Raw genomic sequence first — 22,386 nt, 5'->3', positions numbered from 1 at the left:
GCAATTTGCACAGACTTTGTGCTGGTGTGGTTTGAAAATGATAGGGCTAGTGCAAGTCGTAATTGATATTGACAGAGACAAGGAATGGCTATTTTCATTTTAGCAGTTGCTTTGAACTCAAGTTATGTGTATACACTTCGTAAATACCTTCTAAATTAATAAGTACATATCTACTACTGACTAAATAACACTGAATTAATCATAAACTTGGCAAAAAATGCAAAAGACAAATATTAATTCATTAAATTTTGGCCAATACTTCCTCTTATTTACCCAAATACTGCAGCTTTATCTTTCTCATTCCCAACCTTTTTCCTTACTCTTTAATTCCAATTTCTAAATATTTAATTCCATGTTCATCCATGCCCGATAGGTTGAAGGGGAGAACCAAGATGAAAGGTACTCTGTGCAGCATCTCTTTCCTCAATGAGGTGGCTGCAAAAGCATCTGGCCATTGGGCAACCATTTGAGTGAGGGTGTCACATTAAAAACACTCTTGTGGAAGGCAAAGGGGCCTTATCTTCAGCTGGTACATATCTCTTACTGCACAAGTGCAAGAGGCAGAAGGAATGGATGGGCAGAGTCCAGATAGGCAGAGTCCAGATGGGCAGTATTAGAAAGAGGGGTAAACCTGTGCTGCCCAACACATTTGTTAAGGAAATGGTTGAAGAGGCATGAAAAGATCTGGAGTCCGTGGGGAAATCATAAGTCGGTCAGTTGCAGATGAAGCTTTAGTTTGTGGGTCAGTCAAGTGGTTGCAAGCATTGTTTGAGTGCATTAGAAAGTCAGTGCAATAGGTATAAGAGGTTAAAAAAAGGTAAAATAAAGATTTTAAAAATTAAGGCTATGTTGTTTTTGAGATAGAGAAGAGCTAAGTTAAATATTAAAATAGGAGCAGATGAACTTTAGCAGGTGGAAATGTTTACCTATGTCGGAAGTGTTTCAGACCAAAATGGTCGAAGTATTGGGGATATAATAAGAATTAAATCTGAAAAGGAACCTTTTTAAGGAGGAGGGAATTGTTGACAGGGATGTTGACAAGGAGGTTAAGAAAAAACTCATTCAAACTTTGTTATAAGGTATGATTTTACAGCATGGATTCATGATTATTGAAGCAGGATGATAGGCATTGATAGGAGTCTTTTGAAATGTGGGTGTAGCGAAGAATGGAAAAGGATAAATGGGCAGATAAGAAAAGAAATTAAGTGATAGGCATGGTGGAAGAGGAGATAGGATTGTTGGGTGAAATCCAAAGGGGACAGGAAAGGTAGATGCAATACATTTTGATTGACAATCGGACGCTGAAGATTTGGTAGAGGGAAGAATGTTAGGCAAATAAGGAAGGAGTAGAAATAGTATAGGGATGTTGGAATATTGACTGGAGGACGGATATGGAATGTAAGGAGGAAGGAAATATAGGGATTGAAAAGAAGCTTATTATATTGTCAGATGTCAGGCTGAGTTTCATTAGGAGAAGCAAGGGAATGTTTTGTCGTATGGCTGTGCAGACAATGCCCATCCAAAACATACATTAATCAGTAGAATACCAAATAATAATGATTCATATGCTGTCTCTGGAAGTTGGAGTTGTCGCCAATACAGAAATTGTTTCCCCTGTTAAGTTAAAATAATGTCTAAACACTAACTTTTTGGAAATAGAGCAATAATGCAACCTACTTTAAAATTTTGCTCATCATATTTGTTAACGTATTTAACAATCAGATATTCATATCCTCCAGCAGTGCTGCTGCTGATGATATGTCCCAGCAATAACATTTGAATGATAGGTCATCAGAGAATTTTTTCTGCAACACACAATGATTTATGAGTTCCATAACAGTGCAGAGGTATTAGCAAAGACCTTGTATCACTATTTAAGAGATATTTTGTGTAACCACCATTATATAGTAGGAATTAATACATCTCTTACCAAGAATGTAGATTAAAAAGTGCCTACCTGTTAATCAGTGATGGTAAGAAAATGTACCTGCGGCAATAAATAATCAAGTTCCATTTAGTGTCCCATGATGTAATATACTGAACATATATATTATACAAAGACTGTTATATTACAAGGCAATAAATCAAGTGCACACACCAATATGGGGCCCGCAGCCAGATTTGATCACAGAAGGATTTCAGACCACCCTGCTGAGAGTTGGATAATAGCCCTTAGATTTGGAGAATAATGATGCTTTTTAATAATTCGTTGTCTCAGGCGTGACTTCATGGAATCGACTTAACATAATGAAAGGAGAAACTTTGTAATTCCACATAGATTGATTCATAGACTTATCAAAGTTAAAAAGCATCTAGATGCTTTTTAACTTTGATAAGCTAATTAAGTAGAATGGTCAGCCAAAGCTTCAGCAAATAATTGAGCACCTGAGACAGTAGATATCTGCCAACAGCTGCTTTACATGAATGCAGAATGTGGTCACCAAATGAAACACTGCAGATACACAAACATGCATGTTAAGCATTTGTTCAGAAGTAAAATGTAATTACCATGTTCCTCCATAAGTTCATAGGCAGCACTGGTGGTCCATAAGGATGGTAGCCAGCAAAAAAGTGCACCGGTGGAAAAACATTAGTCATTATTGCTGGCAAGACATCAAACATAGCAAAGGGCTCTCTCCCACCAAGAGGGGCAAAGTAATTTGGTGGCGATCTGAAATTGATTTAAAATGAGCAGTGCATGGAAAAAATAGAAGCATTATAAAAATGTAAATATACTTCGGCAAAAGTTCATACCTAACCATAATGTTAGAATGAGGATGATGATAAGTATCAAAAATATTTGGTATCATGCCTTCTTCTACGAAGTAAGGTTCATCCCCCTCTTCATCTTCCTCATCTGAAGTTAACAATGGGTAGTCCAGCTGCTGGTCAGTTTGAGCCCCCTTTCCATCATCTTGGTGGGGAAAAATACTTTTTTAGATATGATCAGACAGTGAAAAAAGGTCAGAAAGACCTGTTTTGTGAGGTGATGTCCTTCCAAATTCTATCCATTCAAATTGAGGTCTCAATATATAAACCTTTAATTTGACTATGCTGGAAGAGATTGCATATCCAATTGTTCTATAATTTGAAGTTTTTCCAATAAACCATGATTTCACCTTTTTTTGACTAAATATATGAAAACGGTATCGGTTTTCCTCTCATATGAATATAAAATCAAAACAAGATCAAAATAATTACCTTCCTTAAAATTAATTTGAGTATAACAAGTTTTAATACCTGAACTTGGCAAGGAAATAACATTTGGAATGCACAGTCTTACAGTTTCTAATTCATTTAACTTCTATACAGTTAAACACAACAATATCAGAGAGTAAAAATTATTCCCCTTGACCCAGATTCAAACCCGGATCCCTCGATGTCCGGCTGAGTGCTTTATCCAGTTAAGCTATTGTCGCAACATCTCATTCCTTTGAAGCCCCCAAAATTTCAGAGGCTAAGAGGATTCCTTGATAGCTTAACTGGCTAAAGCACTCTGCTGGATATCGAGGGATCCCAGTTCGAATCCCAGTCAAGGCAAATGATTTTTAAACTCTGAAATTGTTGCATTGAAATGCATATAAGCGGATGACTCCGTTAAAAGTTACCATTAGGGCATCTCCCGCAGTTTCTTGGAATTCTATACAGTTACCCTAGAATAATGCTTCATTCATAGAGTTCAAAATAATCTGGTAGTGAATCTTGGATGAATTAAAAATTCCCTGGAAAAGAACGTAATATGGAAAAAATCTAAATGATATTTTGATTTCCATCACCACCCTCTTCAATTTTTAACATTCTGCCAGCATAAACATGTGCAGGCAATGTGGCATGTTCATTTTCTATGGAATCAATCCTTACCCATTCAACAGTCTGCCCTCTACAACAACCTCCATCACGTATTCAACATAAATGAGATATTGTCACCATTGGTGAGAAATTGTGAAGTGAGTCACATCAAATGGAATAATATGCAAATGCTAGTTCCAAAACAGAATTCCTTCTAAATTCGTGTAGCCTAAGAAGAAACTTCAAGCCAAATGACCATAGCTATCAGCACACCCTAATCTACAACACCATACAGGAAGTGTATCTTTAAATAAATATGTATTTGAACTGTAGTATTGATGAAGTTATATGTAGTCAAGAAAATCTCTTTTGTAAACCTTTTTATGACAAAACACCACATATGCAGCAATGCTTTTCTTTGAAACCCAAATTTAAATTTTCCTTATTTTCCTATTGTGTGCCTTCTGAATCATCTCACTTTACTGCAGATCCTCAGGTATATCTTAACTACACTTTTTAAATTACAGAATATGCAACTTGGTCACTTGTTCATACCAAACTAAATATCATTTTAAAGAAGCTAATAAACTCAGGGACATCTACGGTTTAAACAGCAATCATTGCCACAACTCAGGAAACACCATTTAAAGTAATTGAAGAATTGAGATTAGATGATAAGACAGCAACAATCATTAATGAACTCCTAACTGTAAGTTTCATTTTTTTGTGAATTAAACTTTTGAAATCAAGACAAGTAGGACAAAAAGACAGCCTAACCTCGGTTTAACTGCATGTATGAAAAGGTAATCCCAACTCTGTCACATCATGAGTCCACGATTCGTATAAGTTCATATAGTTTTTCAACTATTGAAAAAGGAAAATAAGTATTTTTGCTCTCATACCCTACAAAGTGTTCTTCATGACTGAATTCAACACCACAGGTTCTCACTACAATTATCAGGTTTTTTCAGATGAGAAATTCTACAATTCATGATGATATATTGAAGTTTACTGAATTTTTAGAAGTATTTCAATACACAACGGAAGATACAATAGGAGAAGATGCATGGATAAAACAAGAAGTGTGTGCCCTGGAGGGCAAAATTAGCTTGTTGATGGATAAGAGTGTTGTGGGTGCCATCCCACTGCGCTGGCAGCCATAAGAGCCAAGAAAGCCTTGGATGCACTTCAAAAGGCATACTAGGATATAAGTGACAGCAGACACATGAGGATTTTTTTTAGACAGTGGAAGAGTATGAGCTGAAGTTTTGGAACTATTGCAACATCTAGCAGCTGTCAACAAACAACTGGATGATTTTTTATGTAACCTGCTTCTTCAAGGATTGTTTGATAACTATAAACCAATAATCATATCATTCAAAATTATAAATAAAATTATAGAAACAAGTGGAAGGACTGGAGATGATCCTCTAAGCAATTAATGTTCCCTGTGAGATACTAAGGACCTTATGTATCCTTAACATAGAGGGAAGTATAGTCTTAGTTAAATAGGATTAGAAGAAAAATTCAAGTTGCCTATGATCATTGTTATTGAATCATCCAATATTACAAATATGGCCACTTTAACAGAGAACTCTAAAAAAATATTTCTGGATGAAGAGCAATAAATTTATTTTACCTTATCTCTTTACTTACATAAATATTAATCTATAACAACTTCATTACAAGGGAAAAATAAATGCCATTATGTGTAAAAATAAATAATTTAAATAATATTAAACTTTTATAACTACAACATGAATGTGCACTGTAACTGAAGAAATCCACTCTCAACTTCACTTTTGAAGCAAAAAACAAAACAATTTCCTGGAGTAAACATTCAATCGAGGAAAAAGTAACACATAGTAGCAGTGTGGGAAATCGTTAATACATCTAATTTTTTAAGATAGAAATTTTCTAATAAAAATGAAATTATCATTTTGTGAGATCACATAATAAAAATATTTTTAACGTCTTTTTCACTGATTTTATATAAATTTTACATAAAAATAAATGGATAATTAAAAATGTGGGAAACAATGCATAAATTAAATAATGGTCTTCAAGATAACAAATTCTGTAGAAAAAAAAACAAAATATTAAATAAACTTCCAAAAATATTTTGGGCAAAAATAAAATTTATCAAAACTGGAAATTTTGATCAAAAAAGAGGTTGCTGCAGCATGAAGTGCAGGAATGGAGCTATTCAACATTATTGAAGCAACATATCTTTAGAAAGTGATCTTCTAAATATCAAATTCACCATTTATGAAATCATCCATAGTACATGACCATTCAATTAGATGAACATTTGTATGACATAAAACAGCCAACAGTGGGCCTGATGAACTCTCACAAACATCCATTGTGATCACTGGTTCATTTGCAACAGGATATAACCAGTGATAACACTGCAAATCTAAATGCAACAGTTCTTCTGGAGCTTCAAAATAATACATCACAACAGAACCTGAAGTAGAAGAAAAACACAATGAATTAAAAATCTTACAAATAGTAATAAAATTGCTTGAGTAGTCTGTCTTTGAATTGTCCCAATTGATTAAACCAGAAAAAGATTCATACCAACCTGACTCCAAGCCAAAGATTAGCAAGTTCCCATACAATAATGCAGCCGTTGCATAAGTGTTTAGAATATTTTCAAAATTGTACTCATAGTAATCATTCCCATTCAGAGATATGAGTATCTTATGATCATCTGCAAATTCAAAAGAACAGACAATTCACATAAATGCTGCCATCAAATTACTTCCAATCAAATAGTAGCATCAAGTTTCAGGAATATTTCTACCAACTTTTGATCAACAACATTTATAAAGTAACAAAACTTGTAAAAAGATTTGAAATAACTCAGAGGATTTCTGAAATAATGGTCATACAATAAAAAAATTTATAGAAAAAAATTAATCATTAAATAAAATTCCAAAAATATTTTTGGCATCATATAGTTCATGGCAAGCATCTAAATAAACTTGAGAGAGCCCTGCTGTGACTCTTACATAACTTTTGGATGCACATTACTACACGTGAGCTGACACAGAGTGAGTCAAAGGGTTTTTAGGCCCTTTATCATTTAAACCCACGGGAAAGTCATGTATTCATAACATGAATGCGACATAAAAAATTGTTTTATTCACATTGCTCTAATACTTGATCTTATTTTGGTTGTGATCATGAACTTTGCAAGAAGAGAAGTGTACCTACATCGGTCAGTTTTTGAGTCTAACTCTGTTTTTTCATTATTGCTTATATTTATGAACATATTTGTTATCCCATTTCATGAATTTGGTATGTTGAGTTTTGGCTTATCATTATCATGCATTGGAAAGCATACATTTGTTTCAAGTTTTGCTAATTTAGCTATTCTGGAAATTTTTATTTAGGGTCTGGGCTTTATTCATCTTACTTAACAGATTCCCTGAATTCTTCCTTTTAAGAATGTACCGTTGATCACCTCCCATATATCCCTATATTATATGACCACAATGATTAAGGGTTTTCATCTGAATACATGATCACATTTAACGTTTGAATACTTCAAGGGTTTTAGACCATATTTGTTGTTCTCATTACAATAATAGTAATTTAATACAAAATAGTTACCTGTGATCCACATGAAAATATTACTCCTCCAAATGTAATATTGTAAAATTTCTATTTCCATAATATGATTGACCTTACTCACATATGAGGAGGCATTTTCAACAAGAGTCACATGAACAGTGCCATTTTCTGGCGTGCACTCTACCTTCATTGTATCCTCACGCTTGAGGAAGTCAGCAGACAAACATGTGCCTTCCTTTGTCATGCCTGATATCTGAAATGATGAGATATGTACCATTTCATTTTTTGTCAAAAATGAAGCCACCCTGATATTAACAAAATAGCATTATATAAAGTCAGCTTGTCACTATACATGATAGGGAAATAAGAGCAATTAGGTAACATAACAAAAAATCTAAATGTGGCCTTTATTATAAAAAAAGTCAACTACGCTAATAAAACTTCACAGATTGTTTCCTTGAAGTGTGCTGACGAAACGCACATTAAATAAGAAAAAAATGAAATATCCTGATTCTAAGAAATTAATCAGGACAAAAAGTCAGATCCTAACACAACATTCTTTTTCCCATATTTTCCCACACATTATTTTTCCCAAAAACATTTGCTTTCTAAAGAAAAATAGGAGAAAAATAGAAAATAATTAGGATAATTTTTTATATATTTCCATCACTATAAATGAACATAATTCAGCTGGATTCATAATGTATTATGAGGACTTGCATTTAACAATCACACAAATGCATTGGACACTAATCACAACAATTCACAAACATGCTCAACATTGATTGCAATAATATTTGTGTATTGATCGCAATACACAAATGCAGAAAAAATTATAAACTTGGAATCCCTTTCCTAACCTATATTTTCAAAATTATATAGGAAGCTAAAATATTTCCCATATTTTTTCAAGTGAACTAGAACCAATGATCTTTATAGTTTTTAGCTCCAGTAATTAGACTATAGACTCACTAATATCCTCTCACCCAAAGGGACTCTAACATTGATGTTGATCCTAATATAAGTCTGAAAATTCCTTGCAATGATATATCATCTGATCATACCTTAAGTCCCACTATACTTTTTAAGTTATGGTTCAACAGGTTTCAACATATTCTTTTTGGTACTTAACTCTTTCTCTTAAGTACATCAGAATTTACAATGAATTTATCATATCACTGGAAAATGATCTTTACTTCTTCCACAATATTTACCTGCCACATGCATGGAATTTTGCATCAATTATAAACACCTATAGAAAATACTGATAGTTTTAGTGAGAATCAGCGCTCATTTAGTGCAGGCAGCCTAGGATGCAAACTTACTCCCCAGTTAGAAACAGACCAATCCACCCCTGAATAACATGTAATCATATCATTACCTTTCTTAATTTTCATCGGGTGATGTAATGGAGCAGGTAACAACTGAATAGTGAAAGGACCTTTCTCATCCTGTGGCCTTAACATTCAAGTATGTGCAACATCATTTATGGCACAGCCATACCCAATGATTCTGCACCACCACACAATTCAAAGCCAACAGAATCATACAAATGGATTATGAGACTTTTCCCAGGCCACTTGCAACAATCACTGCTTGGATATCCAAATTCAAATGTTTCACTTATGTCTGGTTGTAGAAATAATCGGTCTGAACCCATTAGCAATATGATACCCATAAGTCATGTCAACTATTCAATAAGAGTCAAAAGACCTCAAAATTTGTCAAGCAGGGAATATTACTTCTGGCGGGACTTCAATGCACAAGGATTATGAAGGGGGAAATTAGAGAGGTAGGAGTAGGGATGGGAGAGGATTAAACAGGGAAATGGTAACTCACTGGGCTAGATCACTTGGTGGTGAATCCTTTGACGATTGGCGCCTGCAAGACCAGCTAGATGATGTTGGCACATTCACCAAGTTAGAGCAGCACAAGATAACGGGTGGTCACCGAGATGGGGATGCAGTGTCGTTCATAGTAAGGGTAGATAGATAGGGAGGGGTGAAAGGTTAACGAGGTAGGATCAAAGGTAAGGAAAACAAGAAAGGAAAAGAGGGAGTTGCAGTGTCGTTTCGATGGCAAGTCCTACTTCATTGGGGCAAATGCAAACAAACTGAATGATATTCTGTATGCTTTCTTGGCCAATACACAGATCACTTATCACTATATTTGAATTACGATGTAGATATTGCTATTTTATTTTCTATTACCATTCCTTCAACTATCTGTGGTGTGTCAGATTGTTTATTCTTTTTTTACATTGCCCACTCTTACAGATTTTTTGCCAATGTTTATTTTGGGTTCAAAGAAAAATGACTATCTTCACAAATAGTTGAAGTGATAAGGTCTTGTTTTTCAAATAAACTACACCAGTCATTACTTTGTGAGGAAATTAAATTTTGTCAATAAATTTCATCAAGCAAAATAGAAACACTATCATAATATTGGTTCAAAAAGTTGGTATTGTGCAATTGCAAAGTGAAGTTTGTGCAGAAAGGGTGATATAATTATCAACATAATCATCTGCATTATCTCTAGTTTTCGACTAGGAATTTCGACTTGGATGTTTGGAATTTTTTCTGTGACTTGCATTTTAAACAGCTTATGACTAAAAAAACTACTTTTGTAGCATCAAACATGAGCATTTAATAAAATTAATAAGTTAACCCCTATTTAACAAATCACCTGATATGTGCTTAGATAATAGTGAATATTTCTGGTAATAATGTGTATTACTGCAGGGTCATTTCTCAATGTTAATTAAGTCTTTTTCATATTAAAGAAATACTTCTTTTGTTCTCACTTTGAAAATAGCATACAAGCATTTTTATCAACAGGATTAGCATCAAAGTGAGAAAAACAGAGGTATTTTTTGGTATTTTTTCATGTGTTTCTAGCCAGATATTTTAGATAAAAATCCAACTACCTTTATCATCAGTATTTCAATCCAAGGACTGGTTTGCTGCAGCCCATATCTTTCCATTTTACTATATTATAATGTAAGGCAAGGCTGCATATTCTAGGGAGAATAATTTGGTAGTTTCCCCGTAGCCTTCCACATCGCAGTGCTGCAGTAGACATGAACTTCACTCTCGCCTGCAGCTGTGGCAGCTGATGCTGGGCCGACCCACTCGGTCTGCGCCACCAGTGCCTAATGGTGAAACTGCTGCCTTTCACCATGTGTTCAGGGATCTATTTTTCTCGTCGTCTCGTTCCAAAATACCATTATTGCGTTTTTTCTATAAGGTGCGGTTGTCTTGTTCCAAACACCATTAAAAATTTTTTTATAAGCTGAAAAATTTTCGCCGGTCACAGGAATGGAACCAACAACCTTCAGCTCCACAGGCAGACATGCAACTTCCGGTCTCCTCCTGACTCCCCCAACTGCCTTGTACATTAATTTTTTATAACTGTACATTGCAAGAGAGGATGAATTATCACCAATACGAGTGACAACACAATGAAAAATTAAAAAAAAAAAAACTAGGGTAATTTGAAAGGTTCTCAGAATCACCACCAGATATCGGCCCTAGCACAATGAGTTTCCCACATGGTAATAGGTAGACCTGTATCAGTAAACACGTAATGCATCAGTCCTCTGGGAGGCTATCTGTAGTGCGGACACATCTCCGCTGTTCCTGAGTAGTGATTTTTGAAGATGGAAAAAATTGAGATTCAAGCCGCGAATAAATACTTCATAAAGAAAAGTATGAAAGCAAGTGAAATTCTTGCAGACTTTCAGAACACACTCAGGGACTCTGCTCCACTGCTCCATTATATTCAACTGTTGCCAAGTCGGCAAATGAGTTAAGATTGGTCACGACAATTTCGATGACGATCTGCATAGTGGGGACCCAAAATGTGTCACTACCCCAGAAATTATTACAGAAGGGCATAAATTGGCCATGGAGGATTGCCAACTGAAAGTGCAAATTACGGCTGAAACTGAAGGCATGTCATCTGAATGGGCATATCATATTTTAACAGTGGCAGTGGATATGAGAAAATTATCTGCTAAATGGGTACCCCGGCTCTTGATGCAGGATCACTAACACATCAGAATGAAAATTTACGAAAAATGCTTGGCACATTTAAAGAGCAACCAACAAGATTTTCTGATCCTGTTTGGGACCTCAGATGAAACTTGGGTCCACTACTATAACCCAGAGACAAAACAGCGGTGAAATCAATGGAAACATGTTGACTCACCACCATCAAACAAAGCGAAGGCAATATGGTCAGCTGGAAAGGTGATGGCTTCAGTTTTCTGGGATGTAAAAATGATTCTGCTGATAGATTTATCTTGCCACTGATCAAACAATTACTGGGCAACACCAAGCTAATCTCCTGGACCAAATGCAGTAAAAGACATGAAAAAAGACCAGGTTTTAGCAAGGAAGAAAGTCGTCTTTCATCAAGACAGTGCATGCCCATACACGTGTCACTGCCATAGCAAAAATATGTGAACTAAGATACAAATTGTTGATGCACCTGCATTTCTGCCCGATTTGCCTCCATCAGATTTTCATTTCTTCCCCAAGCTCAAAATTTTCCTCAGAGGACAGAGATTCTCTTCATACAAAGAACTAACAGTAGACAGGCATTTTGCAGGCCTGAAGGGATCTAATTTTTGAGATGGGATCAAGACATTGGAAAATTGCTGGATGAAGTGCATTGGTGTACAGGGAGACTACATTGAAAATCAAAAAGTTGCACTGAGGTAGGTCATTTATTTCTATTCCATTCCAAGAACTTATCAAATTACCCTTGTAATTCCTACCTGCCATTAATGTCCTGAGCCTATGTGTCAATTGTAAGCATTTATGAGTGGAAGCAGCATTCCCTCTGAATTCATTGCTAAAATAATGAATATTAAGTTTAACTTTAGATAATACTAAATTTATTATTTCCACGGCCATCTCTCTGTGTGTTGGAAAACTTTTACCATAGGTAAAGTTATTCATATACAATAATTTTGTTTGTTGATAGACACCTCGTTGCTTGTGGATGTACCTTAATCTAAAACATGTTTGCAGATACCGTGATAGGTATTACAACATTTTGCAAATATGTCTGAATTCTGAAGTAACATGAAAGACAATTCAAAGGCAATTAGATCATTACTACACCATAAATAAGATTGTAGTTTCAAACTTTTGAAATTTGAACTCAGATTAGCACCTACAGAATAATAAGTGATGTGTTGGTTTCAATAAGTTGCATGCATGGAGACATATGACACCTTCATGTGCCAGGATTTCATGTTAAGGGAACTATCGTGACAGACCCCTTCATGCAGGGAATAGAGATGGTGCGGTGGCTAAATGAAATGAAAATCTGATGCTGGCTTCCTACCCAGAAGGCCTGGGTTCAAATCCCGGCGGTGTTGAATTTTTTCAGTGGTATCTTGATCCCTACTCGAGGTGCTTTGTGGAGGGCACTTTGAGTGAGTACGCCGTCCGTTGGATGGGACGTTAAGCTCCAGGCCCCTTGGCGTCTTTCGTAAAGAGCAGGCTAATGCCAACGCTGGGTATCTCTCCACCCTTCATCCTTTCCTGTCCATCCCTAATGGCGCAAATGACCTCAGCTGTTGGTCACCTCCCCTAAAATACTACTACTGCCTTCATGCATGAGACCGGGGATTAGGTCCTTCAGCTTAGAGATGATATCGCTGATTTTTCTTGCTGTGGAAAACCTAGTGGTTAAATTATGTTTCCGGTGGAGCTTACTTATCTTTTCAGCCATTACAGCGACATACGGGATGGTAGCATATATCATCGGTTTTTCTTTTCCAGGCTTCTCCTCACTCTGTTTCTTGGCCAGAATCCCATCTTCCATCAACTCCTTTTCTTTTTTGGCAGTCCTTTTTGGGACCATATTTCTGGGTATCTATTTTTCCCCAGCGCTGAGATCAGGTGTCTCTTTTCTGATGTGAGCAAGTCGGCATCTGAGATGGTATAGGCACGATGAACTAGTGTATTTACTAGCGAGCTCTTCTGGGCTGGATGGTTGTGTGATCGGGCATCCAAATACAGGTCATTATGGGTTTTCTTGCAGTATACTGCATGGCCAAGGCTGCCATTAGGTTTTCTACTCACGAGCACATCTAGAATGGGCAGAAAACCATTCTGTTCAATTTCCATGGTGAATTTTATGGCAGGAATTTGCTGATTTAGGTGTTTCAGGAACAATTCTAGTTCATCCTTCCCTCAGATGACGAAGGTGTCACCGACATAATGGATCCAATGAGATGGTTTCTTTGGATAAATCTCTATTGCTTTCTGCTAGAAATTCTCCATGAAAATGTTACCTACTACAGGAGAGAGAGGTGATCCCAAGGCCACACCTTTCTCCTGCTGAAAGTACTTATCATTCCAAAGGAAGTATGAGTTCCTGAGTCAGAATTCTGTGAGGCCCGGGAAATCCTTTGGTAATCCCTCTGAGGTGAGTTCTTTAATGAGTAGCATGGAGTCATCAATGAGTGTATTCATGAACAGGGAGATTACATCAAAGCTCACCAGCACATCTCATTACTTGACTTCAATATTTATCGTATATTAGATGCTTCCAGGATTGGGGGTGAAACAGTTGTCCATCAATACACCTACTCAATGGTAATTCCCAGAAGCAGCATGGATCCTTCATCAGATAGATGTCGCGGAAGCCTCAGGATTGAGGTACCTAGGATGTTTTGCATGACTTATGAGACTTGATTTGGAATGAAATGTTAGCATGTAATGTTTAGAGCCTAAGGTGGCAGTTTTTCTCCCTCCGTGCATTTATTTAGCCCCTTGGCTGATTGAAAAACTAAAGCTTGATCATCCACAAACCTAACAGATTTCATGAATTTGCCACTGACTTTCCTTCCTAACTCCAGATCTTCTAATGCCTTTTCAACCATTTCCTCAACAAATACGGTGGGCAGCAAAGGTGATAATGGATACCCCTTGTCCTAATACTGCCCATCCATTCCTTCTGCCTCTTGCACTTGTGCAGTAAGAGATATGTACAGACTGAGGATATCGCTCCTACCTCTCCAATCTACTCCAATTTTCTGCTACACATTCATCAATTCTACCCAGTTCTCTCAATCAAACATATTCTTAAAATCTAAAAAAACCAACACAGGCATCTTTTTGTATTTGATGTTCCTCTCTTTTAGTACCCTCAGCTCTCCAACCTTTTGATGATGATCCTGATAACCCCTTTAGCTATAGGCAAAATCAAACTCGTTGTTCTGTAGTTCTCATTTATGGCTGCATTTCCATTTTGTGGGGAAATGGCACAATGTGAAGATGAGATTCACTTGCTGCAAGAAAGCAGGCAACTATCTTCTCAAGCCTAAACACAAGATCACCCATTTGCTCGACAAAGGAGTCTACTAACTCCAATGCTCGTGTGGAAAATCACAGAGATAGGAAAATCAATCAAGTTCAGGTTACAAAAACATACATTCATCATGGAGAAAAAACAGTTCTGCCTTTCGGCTGTCTCAGTTCACATGTGGCCTGAACCGGGCCACGTGGTACACTTTGATAAAGCAAACGTTATTTGCAGTGAAAGTCACTGCTATCCAAGGCTAATCCGAAAGGAAATTGAAATGACAGAAAAACCCAGACAATGACAACCAAGAGGACAGTGACATGCCAGCCAATAGCTGGAGGAGGGTTACAGGATTGACACAAAGATGAATGCTCAACCAATCAGAGCCAACCTAGGGCTACCAGTCCCCTATATGGAAGAAGAGACTGCCAAAGTCTCAATCTCACCCAAATAAAACTTCTGACCTGAAAACATCAGCAGCATGACTGGAGAAACTGTTGTCGCCAAGAGACACCCAGACATGGAGAAACATCCAAAAACCTTAACCCTTGTAGAAAAACACCACATCACCTCAGTTTTCATATAGAAGGTGTTGGATCAATCAATTACATACTATAATCAAGGTGCACTTGGAAATGAATTGACGGGTTTACTTGTAACCTTCTTCAGCACTAACTGAATGTAGTTTTGCCAACAAAATTGGAAGAACGATTACATCCAAATGCTTTGTTCTGTGTTTTTAAATATTGTCAATGTCTAAATATGTTTTCTGTATTCCTATTTCTAAATACCTGAAGTATGTATTTTGCAGAGATCCTGTGCCGGACTAGTTACATGAAAAGTATAAGACTAGCACAAATAGTAATTGAACTGGAACAGTTATAAGTGAATGGACATTTTCATCCAAGCAGTTGCTATGCACTCTTAGTCATTTGCATAAACTAGCTAAATAATATAATCAATTTTCTAATAACCTATAAGTCATCAATTATTGAAATACAACTGAATTCATAATTCATGAATTGATCACAAACCTGGCAATAAATGTAAAAATTCAAAAATATTATATTAAATTTTTGGCCAAGATTCTCCTTATTTAACCCATTCCGCTGCTTTCTTCTGTTGAATTCCCAAATTTTAGTCTTTACATTAACTTCTGACTCTTTTAATTTCATTTCCTAAATCTTCTACTCCATGCCCATTCCATATTCCATGTAATTTTAATTCCTTCTCCAAAAAAGCAGATTTCCATGCATTATTCCTAGTCTAAATGTTCAACAAGCTGGGGGGTTGAATATTTATGTTAATATTCTATGTTCTAAACTGCACTCTGTGATGTAGATTTTCAGTCCCTGCATAACACAAGGGTCTCTAGAGGTATTAAAACTCTTGTATCATTCTAATTTTTTTCTCCACGACATCATATGGAATAGTGCTCTGGGGATCATGTGTGTGCATGATGCACAAAGTTTTCTTAATTAAAAAATGTTATTATCTGTTCTTGGTGATTGTCTTTAAAAAAATTAAACGTTCTTACAATTCCATCTATGTATATATTTGCCATGTCTGTCTGCATCAAAAATAATATCCATCTCTTTCACAAAAATAGTGATATTCACTCTTATTCAACTGGAAATCATCACAACATCCACACAAGTTACCATAAATCAGCAATTTCATTTAAAAGCCCAATGGCAATGGGTGTAAGACTTTATAAAAAAATTACCAGTCATTGTAAACTGTTGATAAATTATGCAATTTCAAATAGAAACTCAGGAAACTCCTGCTAATTAAGTGTTATTCATAGAATGAATCTTTAAATGACAAGCAGTTATAATTCATTGAGTTTTTATTACACACCTTAATGTATATGTTCTTTTTTAAGCATGTCCATAGTGTCAAAATGTACCTGTATTTTGTACTTTTCTTTGTAATTGATGACACCTATACCTACAAGATATATATGGTCAGTGGACAATAAAATATTATTAATATTGTACTCTTTTCCATTTTAATTTCACCAGTTCCAGTTTACATTTTTGTGGACATGCAGTTCTTTTTCATTACATTTTAAACTAATTTAAACTTTGCTATTGTTCCATTTATTATTGCTATCTTTGAGCCTTTTGATGCTGACTTTTTATTTTACATGGGATTTTCCTCTTTTTATTGAAAATCACTGACCATGTTGATAGGCAAAGGTGAACATGTTATTTCCATCAGAGGGCTCACTTGAAGCTGCCTACAAAGTGAGGCATTGTCTATCCAAAAGTTTACATATTTTTACGTGCAGTTCTTAATCATTTAAATTAAATACTTATGTCCACTTTATGGCAAACAAATTTGCACTTTTCCACAGATTTATTGGTAACATACAACACATTTCAGTTCATAGAACCATCTATAGATACAAGGTTGTATGTTACCAATAAATCTGTGGAAAAGTGCAAACTTGTTATTCTCATAATGACCAACTTCCACTACATCTCACCTGAATCTGTTTAAAGTCCACTTTGTTATTATTTTGCTTATTTTTCTGTTATTTTAAGGTGTAAGCTTGCTGATGATGTTTACACTATTTTTCTTGAGTAGTGCTTTATTTCTGATAACTGCCTTTGCTGATATAGGGAGGTGTAATTGCTACTTCCAATGGTATTAAAAAACAGTCTTTATAATTCATGACAGATAAAAGTTCACCTCCTGAGAGGGTGGTGATTAATTTACAAATAGAAATATTATAAATTCCAAAGAAACTGCAGGAGATGCCGCAACAGTAACTTGATGCAAATCATAAAGCCGGCACTCAATCTAAGAAGATGTAAATTCAACTTATCATTAATGTGGATGAAATTATGTTTTTCATTATATGAAGCTCATAAAGCCCAAAAATGTACTCAATTTTAAAATTGCAATGGACATAGCATAGGAATAAATCCTCTATTATTTATTACATGATATTCTCTGTTAAATTAGCAGCAAACAGTTCCAACTACCTTCACCATAAAAACTTGAATTACAGTCATATGCTGGCTGTGATAGTTAGATTGTCATAAACATTGATATTACTTTCCTACTGTTATATCATTAAAATTTTGTCCAATCGTTAACTTTTTTATACACAGAACAGGAGCCTCCTTAAATCCTTCAAACTTCTGCTGGTTGTATCTGTTCAAGTGTTTAGCAATCAGATAATCTTCTCACCTGGTGCTGCTGTTGCCAACCGAAATATTTAAATTAATATTTCCCATGTTAAGTTGCTAAAATAATGTTCTACCTTTACACTTTTTGGAAAGAGAGCAATAGACAACCTACTCAAAAAATTTTATTGCATAATTTTTTTACGTCTTTAGCAATCATATCATCTAACAATATTGCAGTCAGTGATATGCTCATAGCAACAACTATTGGATAATAGTTTATGAGGGAATTTTTTTCCGAATTACAAAATGAGTCATGAGTTCCATAAATTTGTGGAACTCATAGCAATGACCATTTTCCGTTTCATTGTGAAATGTTTGTGTACCCGGTAAATGTAGACTCAAAAGTATTGTATCTTTATCAAGAAGGTAGATTAAAAATGTGCCTACCGGTTAATCCATGATATTTAGCAAATTTGCCTGAGGCAGTAAATTATCATGTTCCATCAAGTTTCCCATTATATAATACACAGAAAATACAAATTATTCAAAGATGGTGTTTGAAAAATGGTGCTTCATTCATATGATAAGCTAGTAAAAAGGAATAGGCAGCCAAAGCTCCAGAACATAATTGGGCACCTGAGACAGTAAATATCCGAGAGCTGCTTTACTTGAATGCAGAAAGTGGTCACAAAATGAAAAAGGGCAGCTACACAACCATGCAAAACAAGCAATACTTCAGAAGAGAAATATGTAATTACCTTACTCCCCCATATGTTTAAAGAGAGGATTGGTGGGACACTTGGTTGGTATTCGGCAACTAAGTACACTGCGGGCAAAATATCATCATGACTTGGCGCAGTAACAAGAAACACAGCAATAGCTCCACTCTCATCCAGAGTGGCAAAGTAACTTTGCAGTGCTCTGAAATTGATTTAACAGAAGCAGTACATTGAGAACAAAAATAATAAACATTTATATCAAATTTGGCAACATTTCTTACCTAACCATAATTGTAGAATGCTCATGGTGGTATATATCAAAAAAATTTGGTATCATGTCTTCATCTATGAAGTAAGACACTTTCACTATCTTGTCATCTGAGGTTGACAATATGTAGTCCAGCTCGTTGTCAGATGTAACTTCTTTCCTTTCATCTTGATAGGAAAAAATTCTTTTTTACAAATATGAGACAGTTAATAAGGAAGTTCAAAAAGACACATGGCGACTGCTGACCTTCTAACATCTACAATGTATCTGATTTCATTTTATTATAAGATCTTTTAATAATGGTTTACTTTTCATCTAAGAGAAAATAAAATCAAAAAGGAAGATCAAAATAATAACTTACCTTCAATTTCCATTCATTTTAGTGAAGTATTTATATTGGCACTAGTAATGGCATAAGATTTTGAATGCACATCCTTACAAAAAAGTTTTTAATGTTTAAACTTGTATTGTGTAACCCTAGAATAACACTTTATTCACTATTTCATTTATTTACACAGTGATGGAATGGATCTATTGGCAGGTCTTGGATGAATTGAAAGTTCCCTAAACAGCTATGCAATATAAAAAAATCAAGATGATATTTCAGATCCAATCAACATATTCTTCAAATTAAAAGTTCAAACCTGATTCAACACATAAATATAGGATATGTAGCATGTCTTTCTCTGTACAACCCATGCTTCCACATCCAACATTTTACTTTCTTCTACCAGCTGAATTATACAACAGTTTCGAGAAATTGAACAGTTGAGTAAACTATATAGACTAATTGATGAAGTTTTCTCGGGTCTCCCACCGGGTCAGGGGTTCTATATTGGCCAACGTTTTGATGCACGAGTCGAGCATCGAAACTACGACCAATATGGAACCCCTGACACGGTGAAGACCCAAGAAAACTTCATCAAGCAAATACGCAGGGAAAGCACAAGATTTTACTACATATACTGATGTTTTTGGATCAAACTTTTTTTTAACAATGATATTTTATAGTTCATGGCAGAGAATATCTCGTTCCATAGTTGAGGATAAATTAGGAGCACTACATTAGTTTTACTACACTCCAGTCAAGGTGAATGATTTTTACACTCTGAAATTGTTGCATTGAAATGCACTTTAGTAAGCAAGCAAGTACATCAACATGATTGATGAGTTTTATGACTCTACTAGGCTGCTGGACCAAGAAAAATTCACCAAATTTATCGACATGTGAAAATCCCATTTTGAAAGGCAAATTCTGGGAGAAAATGTTTTACTATTCAGCTGAGAGAAGAGCCTGGTAAAAATAAAATGACAATTTGTGAATTAGTAGATTATGCCAATAATAATATTTGAACTGGGACTAATCAGAACCGATCCTTTGAGTAAAATTTATGGCAACAATTTGCATAATCATTCAATAGGCATTGAACAAATTTTGTTTGTTAGAGACTTAAGAATTTCAATGTCATTGATGGATATTTCAGTTGAATTTCTTTCTGAATATTTGGGTACAAGTGTGCGAATTTATATTATTTTTGGGTGTTCGAGGTCATTATTTGCAGCAACACATGTAATGGACATTTAGACTGGTGGCATAAAACCTTTACTTGATTCTAGGGCATTATTCCATACGTTGAGAATTTTTCGTTCTTCCAGTTAGAAATTCAAGTTGTTCAGCAGAGGACTATAATTGACTCTTAATGAGAAATGCCTCATATTTTGTCTTCCACATATAACTTTCATTTATCTAAAGCAATCTGTTCTGATAAACTTTTCAGAATGTTCGGATATGTTTGGAATAAACAATGGAGTAACACAAACTTCACAATCAAAGAAATACTTAATTTGAAAGAGTAAATCATTTTGGGTAAGTTTCAAATACATATAGCTATAGCTTGCAATTGTATTATGTAGAATGAATCTATTTCAAGTTCAGGTTCTTTGTGGATGATCTTCTCCATGCTCTTCTGCTAATATGTGCATTATTCAATTGAGGATATTATATCTTATTACAATGTAATTTATCTTTTCCCAGATTTCATAGCGCCTATATTCATTTGAATATGGCGACTTTCTTCGCACGTGTATTTTCATTAATTTTTAGCCTATCAATTCAGAGAACTGTCTCTCAATTACTATAACTCACATTTAAGTTTAAAATAATTATAATTGTTATATGCTTTACATTCTATTAAATTCTGAAATCAAAGAACATTTCACTGCCCTTTTCAGTAGAGCCCAGAGATATGTTACATATATACTGTTTGAAATGCACATGGCTTACCTAAAATAGACAGAACATCCAGGCTTGTCACTTTAGACCTATGAGTAGATAAGAGGTATGGATCACCGCCTCTTATTTTCCACGACTTGATTTCCCCATTCAGCAATCCTACTACAATGGAATTGCCTGAAAATGTCATTTTCATCAGCGAACACAGTGAGTACATCTTCTTACTCCAATTATGTCAAATTCAAAGAGTAAATCATTATCTCACCAACAAGTTTTAAGCATGTAACACAACAAGTCTTATGATCTGAAAGTATATCATTGTAGTACTGGAAACAATTGAGAACTTTCCAATGCAACCACGTTAGGTATAGGTCCTTCCAGTTTAACTGTCCATCATTTTCGCAGTTCGGTCGCCAATACGGATACTTCTTTAGAGCATATTCCAGCAAGGGAACTCGTGATATTTCTTTGTAACATAAACTTTTCCAATGTGATTGTTTCTGTAATATTTAGTTAATCATTTTTTTAGTATTGTTTAATACAAATAAATAGATAATGCTAATGCCAAAAATGAATCATGGGTGGAAGAAACTTCTTTCCGTACAACCCGAGAGTATTGTATCTCGAAATATTTACATGTTACAATACTAAGGATTATATTACCTTATCAAATAATGAAGCCACATCATTCCACTTCTTGCATACAGCCTTAGCGCGAATCAAGGAACGGCCATCCATACAACACAGTATATACTCGAGCATTTCTATGGGCAAATTATCCATTTCTGTGAAGCCCATTTGCAGAATCAAGATGCGTAATTTAAGCAGAAAAACCTAACAAACTAAATCGTGGATACTCAAGGAAACATACAATTATTCCTTTTCGTAGCTTCCGTGTTAAGGATTATTTCAAGAAACATTGAAAATAATAGCGTTGCATTGGCATTATCCCGCTAGTAAACACACGAAAACGTCAGTAGTCCAGCCCTGGGAACGACAGCTAAGATTAAATCGTCTTTCAATTATTTGGCATAATCGCGAACAGCGCGCGTTGTTCCAAAACGTAATGTTGCTAATTGCTCTCTTAAATCACTTTATGGCGTGAATTTTGAATGCGTTGGCAAGAAGACGAGATTTAAATTTTATTTCATACTAGCTGTACCACTCGATCCGGGTACATGTGGTATTTATTATGTTTTTCGTTTATTAGCTTGTTGGCCCGAATCAAGTGTAACGTGACCTGACGACTTCATTGCTGATTTTTAATGTAATTTATGCCTTTTAACTGACCCCAAATTTTGAATTTGCATCCGAGAACTTTTCAAGGGATAA

General features: G+C 35.3%; 1 protein-coding gene across 2 annotated transcripts in view; it reads right to left on the bottom strand.

Moving 5' to 3' along the window:
* LOC139685653 (uncharacterized) overlaps nucleotides 1–22,034 on the bottom strand; it is a 34,905-nt gene extending 12,871 nt beyond the window's left edge. Inside the window, exons 1-10 of one of the 2 annotated variants that reach the window (XM_071582612.1) lie at nucleotides 21,718–22,034; nucleotides 21,320–21,554; nucleotides 21,106–21,231; nucleotides 18,835–18,988; nucleotides 18,593–18,755; nucleotides 7,411–7,624; nucleotides 6,377–6,505; nucleotides 6,053–6,259; nucleotides 2,755–2,914; nucleotides 2,509–2,671 (exon numbers count right to left, since the gene is read on the bottom strand). In XM_071582612.1, coding sequence (XP_071438713.1) covers nucleotides 2,509–2,671; nucleotides 2,755–2,914; nucleotides 6,053–6,259; nucleotides 6,377–6,505; nucleotides 7,411–7,624; nucleotides 18,593–18,755; nucleotides 18,835–18,988; nucleotides 21,106–21,231; nucleotides 21,320–21,554; nucleotides 21,718–21,852 — 1,686 coding nt within the window. In that variant the 5' untranslated portion in view covers nucleotides 21,853–22,034. Of the gene's footprint in view, nucleotides 1–2,508; nucleotides 2,672–2,754; nucleotides 2,915–6,052; nucleotides 6,260–6,376; nucleotides 6,506–7,410; nucleotides 7,625–18,592; nucleotides 18,756–18,834; nucleotides 18,989–19,182; nucleotides 19,607–21,105; nucleotides 21,232–21,319; nucleotides 21,555–21,717 lie in introns of those variants that run through there. The other variant, XM_071582613.1, reaches the window with a different exon arrangement.
* Nucleotides 22,035–22,386: the final 352 nt, after the last annotated feature.

Source organism: Hetaerina americana, unplaced genomic scaffold (genome assembly GCF_022747635.1).
Source record: "Hetaerina americana unplaced genomic scaffold, ioHetAmer1.1.p SCAF_12, whole genome shotgun sequence".
Classification (NCBI taxonomy): Eukaryota; Metazoa; Arthropoda; class Insecta; order Odonata; family Calopterygidae; genus Hetaerina; species Hetaerina americana.
The sequence above is the reverse complement of the archived record's forward strand: the minus strand, read 5'-3'. Positions and strand labels throughout refer to the sequence as shown.